Source organism: Urocitellus parryii, chromosome 6, assembly GCF_045843805.1.
Source record: "Urocitellus parryii isolate mUroPar1 chromosome 6, mUroPar1.hap1, whole genome shotgun sequence".
Lineage (NCBI taxonomy): Eukaryota > Metazoa > Chordata > Mammalia > Rodentia > Sciuridae > Urocitellus > Urocitellus parryii.
Window position 1 is genome coordinate 114,625,153 of NC_135536.1, and position 20,754 is coordinate 114,645,906.

At 34.6% G+C, this 20,754-nt stretch overlaps 1 protein-coding gene, 1 long non-coding RNA gene and 1 pseudogene across 2 annotated transcripts in view; all 3 read left to right on the forward strand.

Moving 5' to 3' along the window:
* LOC113182091 (uncharacterized) overlaps positions 1-20,754 on the forward strand; it is a 511,795-nt gene that overhangs the window by 222,726 nt on the left and 268,315 nt on the right. The window lies entirely within an intron of this gene.
* The window catches only part of Lrrc49 (leucine rich repeat containing 49), a 156,218-nt gene that overhangs the window by 77,593 nt on the left and 57,871 nt on the right, over positions 1-20,754 (forward strand). Inside the window, exon 10 of the mRNA XM_026387798.2 lies at positions 20,288-20,435. Coding sequence (XP_026243583.1) covers positions 20,288-20,435 — 148 coding nt within the window. The remainder of the gene's footprint in view (positions 1-20,287; positions 20,436-20,754) is intronic.
* On the forward strand, positions 14,031-16,547 carry LOC144255304 (52 kDa repressor of the inhibitor of the protein kinase pseudogene; annotated as a pseudogene).

The window sequence follows — 20,754 nt, forward strand, 5'->3', positions numbered from 1 at the left end:
ACTTCACCTGTTATGTGTAACTACAAACTATTTTCATATTTTCCATAAGGGAAATTTGGGTATCTTTTTCATGAATGTGAAAAAAAATAATCTCAATCATAATTTTAGTTTGTAACCTAAAAGAAGGACTTCTTATTAGATGGCATTTAAAATTTCTTAGAAGAACCTGTTAGTGTCTAAGAACCCCTACTACCAAGAGGCACTAAAAAGAACTCTAGTGACTAATTGCAATGAACATGCATCACATGGATGATTGCTTGTTATTCAACACCAAGGATAATGAAATTAAAACATTTAAAAAAGGAAGAGAGAAAAGTTAATTTTTCTTACAGTAATGTTAAAACTGATTTCTAGGCTAAGCTGTTGCTAACTGGTTCCATTAGTAACATTAATAAAGTTTCCCATCACCTTTTACCTGAGTTATTTAGCAGTCATTGGTAATTATTATTGGGCTGTACTTAGGGATTACAAAGTTGTAATATTTTAGCCTCCTCTTCCTCTTCCTTCTCTCCTCTTCCTTCTTCTCAGCTGCCTAGTTTTCTACCTATAATTCTTCTGTACAGAAAACTTTTCTTATCCATTTGATTACTCACTCCAAAGATTAGTTGGTACAGGAAAGTCAGGATAAAGTTATTCCCTTTATCTCTATTCACTATCTTTGAATTTTAATTTTAATTATACATTTTTATTTCCAGAGTTTTAGTATCTTTTCCTATCTGCTTGTATTTTGCTCCTATTTTCAAGCCTATTTTTATTTTTTGCAATGTAGTTTCTAAAAATATTTTGTTTGATAATCCCATTATTTGAAGTCTTAGTCAATGTGACTATGCCACTTGTTTCTACTGGCTGTCAACCAGAGTGTGTTTTCATTTCCTTTTGAACTGTGAATTGATTTTGCTGTTGTTGTTTGGTACTTTATCATTGGGAATCCTTTGAGATAGTTTCCTCCATAGAGAAATTTAATCTGCTTTTATTGTATTCTCATAGGCATATGCATATTTGGACTTCTTCAAAAAATTGTTTCTCCTTTTGAAATATTTCAGACCACACATTTAGTGTGGATTCCAGCTTCAAGTTGTGGTTTGTGGTTCAAAGTAATCAGGGAAGAATGTTACTTCCCTTCTACTTAGCCCCAAGTTGAAGTAGGCAATACTTCAAGTAGGAAAGTTTATAACTATTTCATTCCGTTTTGAGAATCTAGCTCTTGAGGTCCCAAATTTATGGACAGGAGCATAGTTAGACTTGTGTGTCTTTCTTTTGTTTCTGTCCTCCAGCCTTGGAGATCATAGAAACCAAAGCTTAGGTTTCAGCAGATGCTCTCAGACCATAAAGGCCAACCTTCTGTTCGCTTCTCTGGGCTTCCATCTTTACTCTCTTTTATCTTTTTTTCTTCATGTAGTCCTGATTTGTTTTAGTAAGTCATGAATGCATTTGAAAAGATTTTTTTTCAAATATATTTTATCTTGCATTTTAAGTCATTCTGTCAGCAATGCAAACACCTGCATTGTATACTCTTTGCTTTAACTGTGCTTCACTCTTCAAAAGTTACTTACATATTGTTATAGGTGATTCTAGTTATTTTATGCTTATCAGTTGTATATATTTCAGGCTTTAAAAGAACACTTGATGATTTGTTCTATTAATTCCATTTCCTTTCAGCCTGCTAGGTACATAGAAACTATTTAGTAAAATTTTCACTGATCGATATTAAAGAAGTGAACTTTTCATTAAGATTATTTCAGAATTCATGATACATTATTGATACAAAAGAATAAAAACTCCTTTTCTAAAGTACATATCTTACTTTTAGAGGTAACTTTCCATTTTGAGTTATTTGACTGATATTTGGGAATTGTTAGTTAAATACCTATATAGCATACATGTATTTATGGAAATTTTATTTCTTTCTTTGTATTTTATTAAGTAAGTACAAAATGCTATAAAATATTTTCTTTTCCCTTTGAGATTCAAATTTTAGTCAGGAGGGACAGATTGTTCTTCTATAGGTTCTTTAGCAGATAGGAAGCAGATGTGGCATTGGGAGGAGGCTACCGGGATAAGAACAAGTACATGAGTAATCTGGAAAAAGATTAAAGTCAAATCATGAATTAAATGTCAGCCCAGCTTTTGGACCCAAACTTTTCCATTCTTGACTGAAGAGATGAGCAACTCAATGTTCTTAACAAAGAGAGAGGGGGAGAGGGAGACTGTTGCCAGTATTCCACTATACTTACTGTTCTATTTCCAGATTTTAAAAAAGCAGTCTGATTTTTATTTGCTTTGGTTAGTTGGAATATAACCCTTCATTACCCTGTATCCATACTTAAAAATATTGTTCTATTTGTTTAGATAATATCTTTAAAATTACATGCATTTTGTCAATGTGCTTCTAGGAATGTCTGGCATGCTTATTGGTCAAATGCCTGGCAGATGGAAATGACATTTGGTGAGGAATCTTCTGGACCAATGCAAATTTACTGTTACTTTAATAAAACTGTACAAAGCATAAAGACTTAAATCATCATCTGCACTAGCAACTAACCTGGCAGCTTGCTGTGACGATAATACCTGCTGAGGATTTCAGTGATTCTCGATGCACTCTCTGTTGTGCTTGAATTGTAGTTATAGATCAGGAGGGCACCTGCAGGTCTTTTAAATCTCTAAAATGCTACATAGTGATTATATTCATTGGGTATACTTTTTTCTCATATACATACAAATATGATTTGAATTCACTGAAGATACTCTTTAGTTTTAGGTATAAAACCACCCCATATTAGACAATTAGAATTGTGATTATTAGATCAATTTTATTCCCCCAAAGTAATATTTGAGAGATAGGGGTGGAATAGTTATAATAACTTTGGTTTTAAATTATATTGAGTGATAAGAATTAAAACATAGACTCAAATCATAGAGTCTGTAGTCTAATCTGTATAAATAGTAAATAACAATAAAATTACAGTCTTCCTACAATAAAATGAAATTATCCAGCCTACTGTGCTTCTGGACCTATGGTTTCCATTTTTTAGTGCATCTCTGATTAGTTATGTATATAGCTAGCAATAATCTTTAATATCATCTCTTTAAGTGATAATTCCAAGAACAACATAAGAAAGCATATATTAATTTTTATCAAGAATAAGCCCTTTGGAATAATTCCAAGTCATTATTTGCTTTCATGTCTTCACCAAAACCTTATACACACTTATTGAATGATGGGTTAGATGTCCTGGTGGTAGTCATGATATATTTCTGGACTGCAAGAAGCTTATAGTTTAATTCTATTCAGTTATGTTGGGCCATTGAGGGAAAGTAATCTTCAACATAGATCATCTTCTGGCTCTGTTGCTTCTGTCACTTAATTCTAAGTGTAGAGTTCAATTAATTTTGACAAAGAATGACTCTTATAACCACAACTGCAAGTGTCTTCCTGAGGAAGAAACCTTGGTAATACTCTAGATTCCTTTTATCACCTCCAAATGATTCTAATTTCTATCCATTCTACATTCTAAACTTCCAAATAAACTATCTCCTTTTTACTCTTACAAAAACTATTATAGTTTTTTATATTTTTGGCCCTATTTTTCACCTCTATTACTACAATCTAATTTAGAACTAGTTTTGACTAGGACCTCTTTCCTTTGTTTTATACCCTCTATAATGTTACTGAACTGTGATTTTCTTAAGTGCGGTTCTGATCATATTAGTGCCCTTGGCTTAAAATCTCTTCATAGTTTCTGTCTGAAACCTTAGTTTCTGAGAGAGGGACTGATGTAGAGGGGCAATCTTTCATTTTTACCTACGTATAGTATATTAACCTGGTTTTAAAATATCTTCTTGTAATTATCAAAACATTTCTCAAAGGCAATTTAGTGCAATTAAAAAATAAGTTTAAAAATGACAATGTAGTGCATACAAATTGTGACTTTACCTTTTAGATCAGTAAAGATAAAGTGTGAGGTAATAGAATTAATATAAGAGTATAGTTTTACATTGATTGTGATGAAAATGTAGATATTTAAATATGACAGTAAAAAACAGTGAACTTCATTCTTTTTTTTAAGAGAGAGAGAGAGAATTTTTTAATATTTATTTTTTACTTTTCGGTGGACACAACATCTTTATTTTTATGTGGTGCTGAGGATTGAACCCAGCGCCCCGTGCATGCCAGGTGAGCGTGCTACCACTTGAACCACATCCCCAGCCCCTGAACTTCATTCTTGTTATAAAACTTGCCTCCACTTTAATTGTCATTACCTAGGTTATTTTATGTACCATAAATATTCCATGTCTTCTAGTTTTTCTTAATAGGAATTTTCAATACAAAGCCTGGATAAATGAAAGATTTATAAGCTTAAGTGTACATATTAGGTATTTTGACACTATGACCTCCAATATAAGTAAGCTTTACCAAGCTGCTGAAATATATACAAAAGTGATTATTCTTTTCTTTAAAAATAAAAATCCCAATAAGAATCTCAGAAAAGTTATTATAGATATTAAGAAATGGAATTTACCGTTCAAATGGGAAGGCCAAGACCTAGAATATTGACATAATACTGAAGAAGAACACAGATGGAGGACTCACATTAGCCCATTTCAAGAATGGTTTGTATGGTTAAAATAAGAAGGTGATAAAACTACAATTTCTCTAATCACAGTTTATTGCCATCCAAAGGGATTAATTTTTTTATTTACAATGCTCAAAAATGGGGCAAATAACAAGAATAAATCTCAAGAGAATACACTTGATAGATGAGGTACAGATATTGCAAAGTGAGTGAGATATAATTTAACTTAAAGTCCAAAGTGTTACAACCTAATTGCTCCAGTAGGATGCAAGCATACCTTTGTAGATGTTAAGTCAAATTGAAATTTGAGCAGTACCTTCCTATGAGAGGTTCTTGGGGAGGGATATTTGATCAACATATCAGAAATCCATGACCACACTCAAGGATGCTCAACCGTAGCAAGCAGTGCTGCTGTTGGTGGGTGAGGCTTTGTAGAATTGTTCAAAGGCCATCAAAGGGTAGCCCTGCCATAAGCTAAACTCTCAATGTCTGTCAAAATTGTGGATTTATATATGTTTTGGAGTCTTCTAGTTGAAGCTGATAACTCACATATATGATCTGATAAGATGTGATATAATGTTTTCATGGGGATGGTGGTTACATTCCATGTTCTTTATTTTTATTTGTTTTTATTTTTATGTGGTGCTGAGGATCGAACCCAGTGCTTTGTATGTTCTAGGTGAGCGCTCTACCACTGAGCCACAACCTCAGCCCCACATTCCATGTTCTTAGCACAGGAAAACATGCTATTCACATAGTAAACTGTGTATTTGGAATAAATTCAAAGCTATATTACAAAGACTATAATGACCAAGGCATTGGCTATTAGTAAAAGAATAGACATATTTATCAACCAAACCAAGTAGAAACCCAGAAATAGACCCACACAGATACTTCTAGGTATCTTTGACAAAGAAGCAAAGTTGATTCAATGGAGAAACAATAGTCTTTTCTGGAACAATTGTATGTTGATGTGGGGAAAAAATGAACGTAAACATTGGTCTTACATCTTTTAACTCAAAATGGATCATAGGACTAAATATAAAACACAAAATATTAAAATCCTGAAAGAGCCGAGCATAGTGGTGCATGCCAGTAATCCCAGTGACTTGGGAGGTTGAGGCAGGAGGATAGTGAATTCAAAGCCAGCCTCAACAACTTAGTGAGGCACTTAGCAACTCAGTGAGACCCTGTCTCTAAATAAAATATAAAAAAGGACTGGGGATGTGGCTCAATGGTTAAGCACCCTGGAAGAAAATGTAGGAAAAACTTTAGACAAGCTTGGATTTGACAATGAGCTTTTAGATTCAAAACCAAAGGTTTGATCCATTAAAGAGAAAATCAGCCAGGCATGGCGGTGCATTTCTGTAATCTCGGCTGCTCAGGAGGCTGAGGCATTAGTATTGTGAGTTTGAAGCCAGCCTCAGTAACTTAGTAAGGCTCTAAGCAACACAGCAAGACCCTGTCTAAAAATATAATAAGAGCTAGGGATGTGGCTCAGTGTTTAAATGCCCCTGGGTTCAATCTCTAGTACCAAAAAAAAAAAAAGGAAAGAAAATCAATTAAGTTGGACATCATAAAATTAAAACCTTCTACCCTGTGAAAGACATTGCTAAGAGAGTATAAAAACCAGCCACAGACTGAGATAAATTTTTGCAAAACAAAAATCTGATAATTCACATATCCATAATATTAAGAGACTTTTAAAACTCAATCACAAAACAAAGAGGGGAGGCTCAAGATGGCAGAAGTGAGCAAGGCAGCAGTCCTGGACCTCCTTGCAGCAAGGGGGGAGGCAGCGAAGGAAAACCAAAATTGAGAGAAATTTACTATAGGTATATACAAACTTGAGGAACAGCAGAGATCAACTACAAAAAGTTTTTGTTCTTATGAGGTTGAATAGAATGAGGCCTGGCCCAAAAGCAACTATAGGTGTATAGGGCTCAGTGGTATTGCTCAAAATGGGGCTGATATTAGGATCAGCAGAGATCACACAGTGAATTAAAATATCATCATCTGAATAATCACCCAACACAGGCTTTTAAGAGAAAGAAGCTCACAAACTAGTCCTTCATGTAGATGAAGTCAGAACCATACCGATAGATGGGGACACATACAAATAATATAAAAAAGCAAGGCAACCAACCATTCCAAACAATTCCAAATACCTCAACAATAGACTTCTTTGATACCACAGTGTAGGAAATGTGAGAGAAGGAATTTAGAAAGTTCATAGTTAAGCTGTTATATGAGGTAAAAGATAATGTAAGGAGTGAAATCAGAGAAGATACACGAAGTGAAAGGTCACTTTAATAAGAAGATAGAGATTCTGAAAAAGATGAATCAGAAATCCTCAAAATGAAGGGATCAATAAGCTAAAATAAAAATTCAATGGAAGCATAACCAATATATTAGACCACTTTGAAGATAAGAGCTTAGGCAGCAAAGATAAGTATATAATCAACTTTACTTTCAAGTTGATCATAGAGAAAAAGATGTTAAAAGATCATTTACAGAATTTTCAAGAAATATGGGAGAGCATTAAAAGGCCAAATTTAAGATTCATTAGGATAAATGAAGGGTCTAAAATATAAATTAAAGGAATGCACAATTTTTGAAATGAAATAATGTCAGAAAAATTTTCAAACCTCAAGATTGAAATGGAAAATCAAATACAAGAGGCATATATGACTCCAAATATGCAAAATTACAATGTACCCACACCAAGGCACATTGTAATGAAAATGCAAAATAACTGAATGGGCATTTTAAAAGCTGCTAAAGAAAAATAATTGGTCACATTTATAGGTAAACCAATGCAGATCTCAAAAGATTTCTCAACCCAGACCCTAAAACCTAAAAGGTCTTGGAATAATTTATAACAAGCTTTGAAAGAAAATGAGTGCCAACCAAGAATACCATATCCAGAAAAAAATTAAGCTACAGAATTGAAGATGAAATAAAATCCTTCCACAATAAACAAAAGCTAAAAGAATTCACAATTAGAAAGCCTGGACTACAAAACATACATAATACAACATTTCATGAAGAAGAAATGAAAAATAACAATGGCAGAGAGAGAAACTACACTAGAAGAATAGTCAATCAGAGACTTTAAATCAATGTAAAAACTAGAAATAAAATGACAAGGAATAAAAATTATCTCTAACAACATTGAATGTAAATGGTCTAAACTCATCAATCAAAAGATATAGGCTGGCAGATTGGATTAAAAAATAAGGCTCAGGGCTCAGGCTTGGCCCAGATCTTCCCACATCGACCTGTGTGAGACTCAGGCTCAAGAGTAGGACTGGGTCCATCCTGCCACTGGCAGACACCCGCTGGAGCTCAGGCTCCATGACAGGACCACTTTTTCTGACCAGCAGACCACTGCTGGAGCCCAGGCCTGGCCCAGATCCATCTACAACAACATACGTGGGACCCAGGCCCAGGGTAGGTCCAAGTCTGCCACCCCCGCACACACACACACACACACACCTGGGAGCCCAAGCCTATCCCCCTTCCATCTTGGGATACTGCAGATATTACCATAGCCTTCCCCATGCTCCCCTACCTTTTGACAACAGACAGGGCCTAGAAGCAGCTGCATCACAAAGACAGTGTAAGGTCCACCTTTTCAGCCCCATCTCTGTAAGATGTTGTATGCATCTCGGGGCACCTCTACTATTATCTTGAATTACCTCAGATATTGCCACCAGTACGTTTAGTTGCAGTAGCATACATTGAGGGATACCAGCAGGGTCTGGTAGCCCAACATCAAGGGGAGGTACAGAAAATCTGCACGGATACTACAAGAATTTAAGGTGGAAATGGTAATATCTCAGATCCACACTGCAAGAAAGGAAGACACATAGACAACATGAAAAACCAAGGGAGGAATGTGCCCCAAACAAACCAGGATACTACAATAACAGAACCCATGGGCAGTGAAGTTCATGAAATGTCAGAGTAGGAGTTCAGAAGGCTCATAATTAAAATGATCTGTGAATTAAAAAATGACCTAAATAAGCAAATACAGGCAAAAATTGATCACCCCAAACAAGAGATAATAGAGCAAATACAGGTAGCAAAAGATTACTTCAAGAAAGAGATAGAGACTCTGGAAAAAGAAAACAGTCAGAAATTCTTGAAATGAAGGAAACAATAAACCAAATGGAAAACTCAATAGGAAGCATAACCAACAGGCTAGATCATTTGTAAGAAAAAACATCAGATAATGAAGACAAAGTATACAATCTGGAAATTAAAGTTGACTACACAGTGAAGATAGTAAGAAACCATGAACAGAACATCCAAGAATTATGGGACCTCAAAAGACCAAATCTAAGAGTTATTAGGATAGAGGAAGGCACAGAATTTCAAACCAAAGGAATGCACAATTTCTTCAGATAACATCAGAAAATTTCTCAAGCATGAAGAATGAACTGCAAAACCAAATACAAGAGGCCTACAGGACACCAAATGTACAAAATTACAACAAATCTACACCAAGGCACATTATAATGAAAATGCCTAGCATACATAATAAGGGTTGAATATTAAAAGCTGCAAGAGAGAGGAATCAGATCACCTATAGGGGGAGACTAATTCGGATCTCAGCAAGTTTTTCAACACAGACCCTCAAAGCCAGGAGATCATGGAACAACATATAACAACCTCTGAAAGAAAATGGATGACAACCAAGAATCTTATATCCAGCAAAATTAAGCTTTATATTTGATGATGAAATAAACACTTTCCATGAAAAACATAAGTTAAAAGAATTTACAGCTAGAAAGCCTGCACTAAAGAAGATCCTCAGCAAAATATTCCATGAAGGGGAAATGAAAAACAATGATGAAAATCAACAGAGGGAGGTATTACACTAAAGGAAAAACTAATCAGAAGAGAAATCAAGTCAAGTTAAAAACCAAAATAAACAAAAATGCCTGGGAATAAAAACCATGACCCAATAATAACCCTGAATGTTAATGGCCTAAACTCACCAATCAAAAGACATAGACTAGCAGATCGGATCAAAAAAAAAAAAAAAAAAAAAAGACCCAACAATATGCTGCCTCCAAGAAACTCATCTCAAAGGAAAAGATTTCCACAGACTGAAGGTGAAAGTTTGGGGAAAATCATACCACTTACATGGACTGCAGAAGCAAGCAGGTGCATCCTCATATCAAATAAAATAGACTTAAAGCTAAAGTCTGGACTTCAAAAGGGATAAAGAAGAACACTACATACTGCTCAAGGGAACCATATACCAAAAAGACTGAACAATTATAAATATATATGCCCCAAACAATGGAGCATCTATGTTCATCATAGAAACTCTTTTCAAGTTCAAGAGTCAAATAGACCACAACACAAAAATTTGGGGTGACTTTAACACACCTCTTTCACCACTGGATAGATCTTCCAAACAAAAGCTGAACAAAGAAACTATAGAACTCAATGATACAATCAATAACTTAAACTTAACTCTGACATATATAGAATATTTCATTCTTCAATGAGTGAATATACTTTCTTCTCAGCAGCACATGGATCCTTCTCTAAAACAGACCATATATTATGCCACAAAGCAACTCTTAGCAAATATAAAAAAGTAGAAATACTACCCTGCATTCTATCATATCATAATGGAATTAAATTAGAAATCAATCATAAAATAAGAAATAAAAGCTACTCCAACACCTGGAGATTAAATAATATGCTCCTGAATGAACAATGGGTTACAGAAGACATCAAAGAGGAGATTAAAAAAAATTTAGAAGTGAATGAGAACACAGATACAACATATTGAAATCTCTGGGACACTATGAAGGCAGTTCTAAGAGGAAAGTTCATTGCATGGAGTTCATTCCTTAAAAGAAGAAAAAGTCAACAAATAAATGACTTAACATTATATCTCAAAATCCTAGAAAAAGTAGAACAAATCAACACCAAAAGCAGTAGAAGACAGGAAATAATTAAAATCAGAGCTGAATTCAATGAAATTGAAACAAAAGAAACAATTGGAAAAAAATGACAGAACAAAAAAGTTGATTCTTTGAAAAAATAAATAAAATTGACAGACCATTAGCCATGCTAATGAAGAGAAGGAGAGAAAACTCAAATTACTAATATATGTGATGAAAAAGGAACTATCACTACAGAACACTATAGAAATACAGAAGATAGTTAGAAATTATCTTGAAAACTTGAACTCCAATAAAACAGAAAATATCAAAGACATTGACAAATTTATAGAGTCATATGATTTGCCCAAATTGAATCAGTATGATATATACAATTTAAACAGATCAATTTCAAGCAATGAAATAGAAGATGCCATCAGAAGTGCCTACCAACCAAGAAAAGCTCAGGACCAAATGGATACACAGCCAAGTTCGACAAGACCTTTAAAGAAGAACTAATACCAATACTCTTCAATTTATTTTGGGAAATAGAAAAAGAGGGAGCACGTCTAAATTCATTTTATGAGGCCAGTATCACCCTGATTCCAAAACCAAAGACACCTCAAGGAAAGAAAACTTCAGACCAATATCTCTAATGAACATAGATGAAAAAATTCTCAATAAAATTCTGGCAAATTGAATATAAAAACATATCAAAAAGATAATATACCACGATCAAATGAGGTTTCTTCCAGGGATGCAAGGCTGGTTCAACATATGGAAATAAATAAATGTAATTCATCACATCAATAGACTTAAAGATAAGAACCATATGATCACCTCAATAGATGCAAAAAAAGCATTGGACAAAATACAGCACCCTTCATGTTCAAAACACTAGAAAATCTAGGGATAACAGGAACATATCTCAACATTATAAAGGCTATCTATGCTAAGCCCCAGGCCAACATCATTCTAAATGGAGAAATACTGAAAGCATTACCTCTAAAAACTGGAATAAGACAAGGATGCTCTCTTTCACCACTTCTACTTAACATAGTTCTTGAAACTCTGGCTAGAGGAATTAGACAGATGAAAGAGATTAAAGGGATATGGATAGGTAAAGAAGAACCCAAATTAGCACTATTTGCTGACGATATGATTCTATACCTAGAAGACCCCCAAAATTCCACCAGAACTAGTAAATTAATTCAGCAAAATAGCAGGATACAAAATCAACACTCATAAATCAAAGGCATTTCTGTATATCAGTGACAAATCTTCTGAAAAGGAAATGGGGAGAACTACCCCATTTACAATAACATTAAAAAAATACTTGAGAATCAACAAAAGAGGTGAAAGACCTCTACAATGAAAACTACAGAATGCTAAAGAAAGATATAGAAGACCTTAGAAGATGGAAAGATCTACCTTGTTCTTGGATAGGCAGAATTAATATTATCAAAACGACCATACTACCAAAAGTACTATATAGATTTAATGCAATTCCAATCAAAATCCCAATGATATTCCTCATAGAAATAGAAAAAGCAGTCATGAAATTCATCTGAAAAAATAAGAGACTCAGAATAGCTAAAGCAATCCTTAGCAACAAGAGTGAAGGAGATGGCATCACTATACCAGACTTTAAACTATATTACAGAGCAATAGTAAAGAAAAAATGGCATGGTATTGGCACCAAAATAGACTTATAGAACAATGGTAGAGAATAGAGGTCACAGAGACAAATCCACATAAATATTGTTATCTCATACTAGACAAAGGCACCCAAAACACACATTGGAGAAAAGATAGCCTCTTCAACAAATGGTGCTGGGAAAACTGGAAATCCATATGCAGCAAAATGAAATTAAGCACTATCTCTCACCATGTTCAAAATTCAACTCAAAATGGATCAAGGACCTAGGAATTAGATCAGAGACCCTGCACCTAACAGAAGAAAAAGTAGACCCAAATCTTCATCATGTTGGATTAGGCCCCGAATTCCTGAACAAGAGTCCTAAAGTGCAAGAAATAAAATCAAGAATCAATAAATGGGATAGATTCAAACTGAAAAGCTTCTTCTTAGCAAAAGAAACCATCAGTGAGGTGAATAGAGAGCCTATAGAATTGGAGCAAGTTTTTACCACAGGCACATCAAATAGAGCACTAATCTCTAGGATATATAAAGAACCCAAAAAACTTAACACCAACCCCCCCACACAAATAACCAATCAATAAATGGGTTAAGGAACTGAACAGACACTTCTCAGAAGAAGATATACAATCCATCAAAAAATATATGAAAAAATGTTCAACATCTCTAGCAATTAGAGAAATGCAAAACAAAATACTCTAAGATTTCATCTCACTCCAGTCAGAATGGCAGCTATTAAGAATACAAACAACAATAAGTATTGGTGAGGATGTGGGGGGAAAAGGCACACTCATTCATTGCTGGTGGCATTGCAAATGGGTATAACCACTCTGGAAAGCAGTTTGGAGATTCTAAATGGAAAACTGTGAATTGAAGCACCATTTGAGCCAACTATTCTACTCCTTGATCTATACCCAAAGGACTTTAAAACAGCATACTACAGGGATACAGCCACATTGATGTTTATAGCAGCACAATTCACAATACCTAAACTATGGAACCAATCTAGATGCCCTTCAGTAGATGAATGGATATATAAAATGTGGTACATATGCATAATGGACTATTACTCAGCAACCAAAGAGAATAAAATCATGGCATTTGCAGGTAAATGGATGGAGCTGGAGAATATAATGCTAAGTGAAATTAGCCAATCCCAAAAAAACAAATGCTGAATGATTTCTCTGATTTAAGGGTGCTGATTCTTAATATGCTACAAGGGTTAGGGGTTGGGAGGATTAAATGAACTTTAGGTAGGACAAAGGGGAAAAGGGGAGGGAGGTTAAGGAAGGAAGCATAGGGGTAGGAAAGATGTTGGAATGCAATGGTCATCATTACACACAAAATAAGGCCCAACAATTTGCTGTCTCCAATGGACTCTCCTCATAGGCAAAGACATCCACAGACTGAAGGTGAAAAGATGAAAGAAAATATATCATTCTCATGGATCTCATAAGCAGGCAGGGGTTACTATACATTTCAGATAAAATGTACTTGAAGCCAAAGTTAATCAGAAGATACAAAGAAGGTCATTTCATACTACTTAAGGGAATCATACAACATTTATTGTTATTTGTACTCTTGATAATTGTCATTCTGGATGGAGTGAGAAGAAATCTTGGTGTAGTTTTTTTTTTTAACCACCTCAAAAGTTATTTCTTCAAAATTGATAACAATACCTGATAACCAGATCCATGGTAATAATACATTTTATATATGAAAGACTTAACTAAAACAATTCCAGAGTGCTAGCAGAGGTAACACAGAGGTGAAATGTGGTACTTCCAATGCTGTCTTCTGTGAGATCAGACAAGTTTTCAAAGCATGAGAACTCAAATAGGTGCCCCATGGGCTGGTGGCTGCCCTAAGGAGGTCTTAAGGAAGCACTAGATGCCAAACTTCAGCACTGCCCCCAATTGCATGTGTAAGAGCATGCAATCTGACCTGGCTTTCTTCAGCTTCCTAAGGGATCTTGTCAGATGCTAGAAGTGGGTGGAGAATTTTAGGAGCGCTGACTTGGATGATAAGAAAACAACCTGATCAACTAAATAAACATTATCAATTGTGGGCCAAACACTTCAAGACATCTATGATCTGTAGAATTCTACATTTCACAGGGGGCATCAGAAAAGTAAAGAATGATTGTGTTATTTTATTTCTCAAAATTAATTAAGGCAGATACTTGTGAAGTCATTGGGAGAGTCCTTATAGGACTCTCAGCAAAGTGGATACAAAATCAACTTTTGATTAATAATGCAATACCAACGATATTTGATCTTACCAGTCATTTGACAATCCACATAGTAGACACAGAAAATTAATAAAAGAATTGAGTAAAGATGAAATCAGGACACTGAAATAGAAGAAAAAATGACAGAACTTATGAACAGGAACCAAAAAAAAAAAAAAAAGAACAGCAATGCTCAGAAAGAACCCCAGTGCAGAAGAATAGGGTGATGAGCCAGATGAAGATATTTTACCTTTGAGCTTAAAGAGAAGGAAACAAAGAATACTCTTAAAGTCTTCATTTGAAGTTTTGATTCTTATGGGGAATACACACACACACACACACACACACACACACACACACACACACACACACACACCTCTGAATGGGCATGAGGCTGATGAAATCTCAGAAGGTCTCTTCACTCCTGATAACTTTCAGGCCCTTTTGGAGTGCTAGATAAATTTTGGTGAAGAGATCCTTAGAAAATGCTTTGAGACCTCAGCAGCTAACAAGTTGTTCTGTTCAAGAACATAGCAGAAACAGATGTTAGAGATCTGTGAGAGCTGCATTCAGGAAGAAACCCTCAGGGAAGGGAAAGACTCACACTTCTCTTCCATTATCAGTGAGGATGTGGTGGACATAGCAAGGGAAGAACACCTTCCAGTGTTGGTGAGGTTTATAGATGAAACTCATAGCCTGAGAAGAATTTGTGGGCTTCCTATCTTATGAAGCTAATGCAGAAATTTTGGCTGTGAAGTTTCATACTACAATAACTGAGAGTGGGAACTAAATATGGAGTATCGTCATGGCCAGGTTTACTTGTGTCTAGTGGATTCTCTTCCAAAATGAAAGTTGTTGCTTCTAGACTTTTATAAAAATATCCTCAAGCTATTCACACACTCTGCTCTTCCTGTGCTTTGAACATGTGGCTGACAAAATCAGTGCCTGCAATGGGGGTGCCTATTGCATTAGGAACAATTGAGGAAGTTTGTTCTTTTTTCCATCCATCACCACTATTGCTTTTAGAACTTGACAATGTAATTTCTGTTCTTTTACAGAACAGTGAAGAAAGGGGTAAAGAACTGAAGGAAATTTGACGTTTTCAATGGACAGGCAGGCATGATGCTTTCAAAATTTTGGTGGATCTCCTGCAAGCACTTGTTTTAGATTGTATAAATAGTGACACAAATAATTAGATGGTATAACTGGTAGAGCATTTGTGCTCTGTAGTGCAGTAACAGATTTTGATTACATTGTTACCACTGTTGTTCATTAAAATGTCTTATGTTTTACAAGAGCCTTTAGAAAAAAATCTCTAGGGATAAATTTTTGATGTCTTCTTTGCCACTGTAGCTTGATCACAGTGCTTTATTCATTCAGTGAAGTAATGGAAAATATTAAAGTTTATCATGAATTTTGGTTTTAGGAAGCAACAAATTTGGCAACCAAACTTGATATTCAGATTAAACTCCCTGGAAAATTGTGTAGGGCTCATCAGGGTAACCTGGAATCTCAACTAATCTCTGAAAGTTACTATAAAGAATCCCTAAGTGTTCCAACAATGGAGCACATCATTCAGGAACTTAAAGATACTTTCAGAACAGTTCCTCAAAGCTCTTAAATGTGTATCCCTGGTACCCTTAGCCATGGGACAGCTTAAAGTCAGTACATCAGAGGAGCACCATGCTGACATGAACAGAAGTGACTTGCCTAATTGTGACATGCTTTCAGTCAAGCTTCACTGTTGGAGAATCAAATGGAAACACAAGGGAAAGATATAGAGCTTCCATCCACCATTTATGAAACCCTCCATCTGCCTAATATAAATTTTTTTCCTAAAGTATATGCCTTGCTGAAGGTCCTGTATATTCTCCTGTGACAAAGTTTGAGAATAAACACTATGAAAATGGACGAAAGCGTCTCAAAACATACTTGAGGAACACTTTGACAGACCAAAGGTCAAGTAACTTGACTTTGCTTAACATAAATTTTGATATAAAACATTATCTGGATGTAATGGTAGACACATATATCAAACTATATACAAGTCAGAACTTCCTACAAACAATTCAGAAAATACCCAAAAGACTTTTAAAATTTGTTTTTCTTTATGGAAAAGCCATAAGGTGTATGTAGGTCACTTAATCACTAAGTATTCTCTCACAGGCCTCTCATGAATACATTAGACATTGGTAATCTGCCAACATACATGGCACCTATTTGAGTTCTCATGCTTTGAAAACTTGTCTGATCTCACAGAAGACAGCATTGGAAGTACCACATCTCACCTCTGTGTGACCTCTGCTAGTAGCACTCTGGAATTGTTTTTGTTAAATCTTTCATATCTAAAATGTATTATTACCATGGATCTGGTTATCAGGTATTATTATCAATTTTGAAGAAATAACTTTTGAGGAGGTTAAAAAAAACTATACCAAGATTTCTTCTCACTCCATCCAGAATGACAATTATCAAGAGTATAAATAACAATAAATGTTAATGAGGATAGTGAGAAAAGAGTATATTCCTACATTGTTGGTGGGACTGCAAATTGGTGCAACCTCTCTGGAAAGCAGTATGGAACATTAGGAATGGAACCACCATTTGACCCAGTTATCCCACTCCTTGGTATATAGTCAAAGGATTTAAAATCAGTATGCTACAGTCACACAGCCACATCAATGTTCATAGAAGCACACTCCATAATAGCTAGGCAGGCTATGGAGCCAAGTTAGGTGCCCTTCAACAGATAAATGGATAAGAAAAATGTGGTATATATACAGAATGGAATATTATTCAGCCATAAAGAAGAATGACTTTATGACATTTGCTGATAAATGAATGGATCTGGTAACTGTCAAGTGAAATAAGCCAATCTCCCCATCCAATGGTTGAATATTTTCACTGATATGTAGAAGCTAATAGTAAGAGGAGGGGGCCATATTTAAAAAAAATCAGTAGATTAGACAAAGGGAAATGAAGAGAAAGGAGGGGCAATGGGAAGAGGAAAGACAGTTAAATGAATCTGACATAAATATATATACACATGAATATAACACATTGAGTCTCACCATCATGTATACCCACAAGAAATTAATTAATAAAAACTATTGGTAAATGACAGAAAGATCACTAGAGGCAAGGTAACAGGAGTTGTGAGAGGGAAGGGGAAGAAGAGGTATTGGGGACTGAATTAGAACAAAGTGTATTTCATGCTTTTATAATTATGTCAAAATAGATTCTACTGTTATATAAAACTAAAAGAACCAATAATATAAAACAAAGAATCCAATTAAAAATGGGCAAAAGAGCTGAAACCACATACGGATGGCACATTATACATATGAAATAGCTCAATATCCTTCATTGTAAGAGAATTGCATATTAAAATGAGATACCACTATACACCTATTGGAAGAACATCCAAAAACACTGACAAATACCATATGCCGGTGAAAAATAGGACGCTTATAAGAATGCAGGATGGTATAGCCATTTTGGAAGACAGTTTGATAGTTTTAATAGTTTCTTACACAGCTAAAATAAACTATCTTACTATATAATCCAGCAATTGCACTCATAGGTGTTTACTCAATTGAAATTAAAACATGTCCATTTAAAAAGCTGCTGACAAATATTTATAGCAATTTTATTCATTTTCACCAAAAAATGAAATCAACCAAGATGCTCTTAATAAGTGAATAAGAAACTGTACTACATTCATACAATGCAATATTTCTCATTGATAAAAACATTAGCAATGGGGCTGGGGATGTGGCTCAAGCGGTAGTGCGCTCGCCTGGCATGCGTACGGCCCGGGTTCCATCCTCAGCACCACATACCAACAAAGATGTTGTGTCTGCCGAGAACTAAAAAAAAAAATATTAAAAATTCTTTCTCTCTCTCTCTCTCTCTCTCTCTCTCTCTCTCTCTCTAAAAAAAAAAAAACATTAGCAATGAAGCTATGAAAAGACATGGATGAATGCACATTAAATGCATACAACTAAATGAAAAAAGTCAATATGAAAAGGCTAAATTCTAGTAGTATTTAATTCCAATTATTTGACATTTCTTAAATTTCAAAATTATAGGGACAGTAAAAAGTTCAGGGATTTCCAGGAATTGGAGTGAACAGGAGACAGGAGGAGAATTGAATGGATAAACCATTTGGGGGGGGGGCATGAAGACTATCCTATATGATACTTTAATGGTAGATATATGACATTATGCATTTGTCAAAACCTGTAGAACATTACAGTGATAAATCATGAACCTCAATGTGTGCAAATTTTAAAAAATTTTATTATTTAGGAGCTTGGAAGATCCTTGAAAGGAGTGCAAATTATAGTAAGAAAATATAACTATAGATTTTTAAATGTATGAAGAAATCTCCCTGAAGTGGTGGGGGACAGAGGCACTAGCTTATATAACATTGAAAGTGAATCTTTGAGACTCAATGCAAAAGGAATTATACTTAATCATTGTATTTAAGTTGATAAAATTATTTTCTATTGTGAATACAGTTTATAAATTCTGATGCCTCTATTCAGATATACTGGAATTGAATAATTAAGTAAATAGGTAGCAGATAGTAGAAACCAGATTTCTCCTTGTTGCAGTAGGAATTTTCAGACAAGCAAGGGCAGAAGGCTAAAATGATCCATTCGGTAATAATTTAGATTTGAAGACATTACTATGAATTGTCATGAATTAGCTTAATATAGATGGTTATAAAGAGAAATGTTAAGATATTTATATAAATAAATAAATATACCTATGATATATATTATATAATATATATTATGTGTGTGTGTGATTTTTTTCTTTCTCTCAGCTGAGAGGGCCTAAAAGAAATGATACTAGGTTAGCAAAAAGTATATCTGGAGCCCCTAGATCTCTGTTTCTAATATCTTCTCCAGTAAATAGAGCCATAGTTCCTTGTAGAAATGGTAGAGTCTAGGAACAAGGCAGGAAATATTTCAATCTAAAAAACATTGTAGAACTAGAAATTAAGGAAGTACTACTACTAGTAATAATAATCCATATTGATGGTCAAGGAACATATAGGAGCCAATTGGAAGAATTTCCAAAATGGCCGAAGCTGGAACATTTAGAACAAGAAAATAATTAAAGTGGTATTGATCAGTAACCCAAAGCATAAAATAAATACACATAAGTCTAAACTAATAGAAATAAATAAATGCACCCCCCAAATACAAAAAAGAAAAATTCTAAATTATTCCTAGATACTGCAACCTCAAGGAGGGGGAAATACTTAGCTCTTTCCTAAGTGTGGGCTGCACATCATATAGTGACTTCCTTTCAAAGTGTTCAGTATGAAAAAAGTGAAAAGAATACTAACTTTACATTGGGGAAACCTGAAAAACATGGCCTGAGCCAGATGATCAAGGCAAATTATCAACAGTGGTAAGTCATGTTAGCACAGGTTCCTTAACCCTAGTGTGGTCATGAGAAAGATATCCAACAAATCCTAATAGAAGGCATCCTACAAAATGGCTGACAAATATTCTTAAAATTGTCAAGGCTATTGAAAATATTAAAATTCTGAGAACTGTCACAATCAAGGGGAGCTTAAAGAAACGTGACGACTAAATATAATGTACCCTGGATGGGCTCCTGGGACAGAGAAAGAATACTAAGTAAAAACTAAGGAAATCTGGATTAAATTTGGACTTTAGTTAGTACAACTGTATTAATATTGGTTCATTAATTGTAACAAGTGTACTGTACTAATACAAGATGTTAATAATAGGGAAAATTGAGTGTGGAGTATATAAGAACTCTTTATACTATGTTCTCAATTTTTCTATAATTCTAAAGTTGTTCTTTTAAAAGTCTATTACAAAAGCATTATTTGAAGGCCTCAGAATAATCCAGCGGTTTGTTTCTCCTGTAGTTTTGACAGTGTTTCCTGTCTTGCTGACTCTACTTCCCTATCAGACATCACTTTTGATGGCAACCCAATAGCTCAAGAGTCATGGTACAAACACACTGTCCTTCAGAATATGATGCAGCTGCGCCAGCTAGATATGAAGAGAATCACGGTGAGAACATTTTCAAAGTGTTTGCCATATTGTTTTCCTAAATGTGGATTAGGAAATTGAGATACCTACCTTTTGCTTGAAATGCTTCTTAATTTTATTAATTATGGAACTGTGCATTATCATAACTGTATACTTCATAATTATAATTTCAATTTTTACTACCTACTCCCATCTCCAATTTCCTTGAAGATTTTTGTAAATTTATAAATTTTGCCTTCTATTTAAATTAATTATCATGCTTATTTTTCATTCTTGCTTAATATCCAACTAACATTTTATTTTGGAATGCATGGTAAGGACTTCATTAAGTGAATGACAT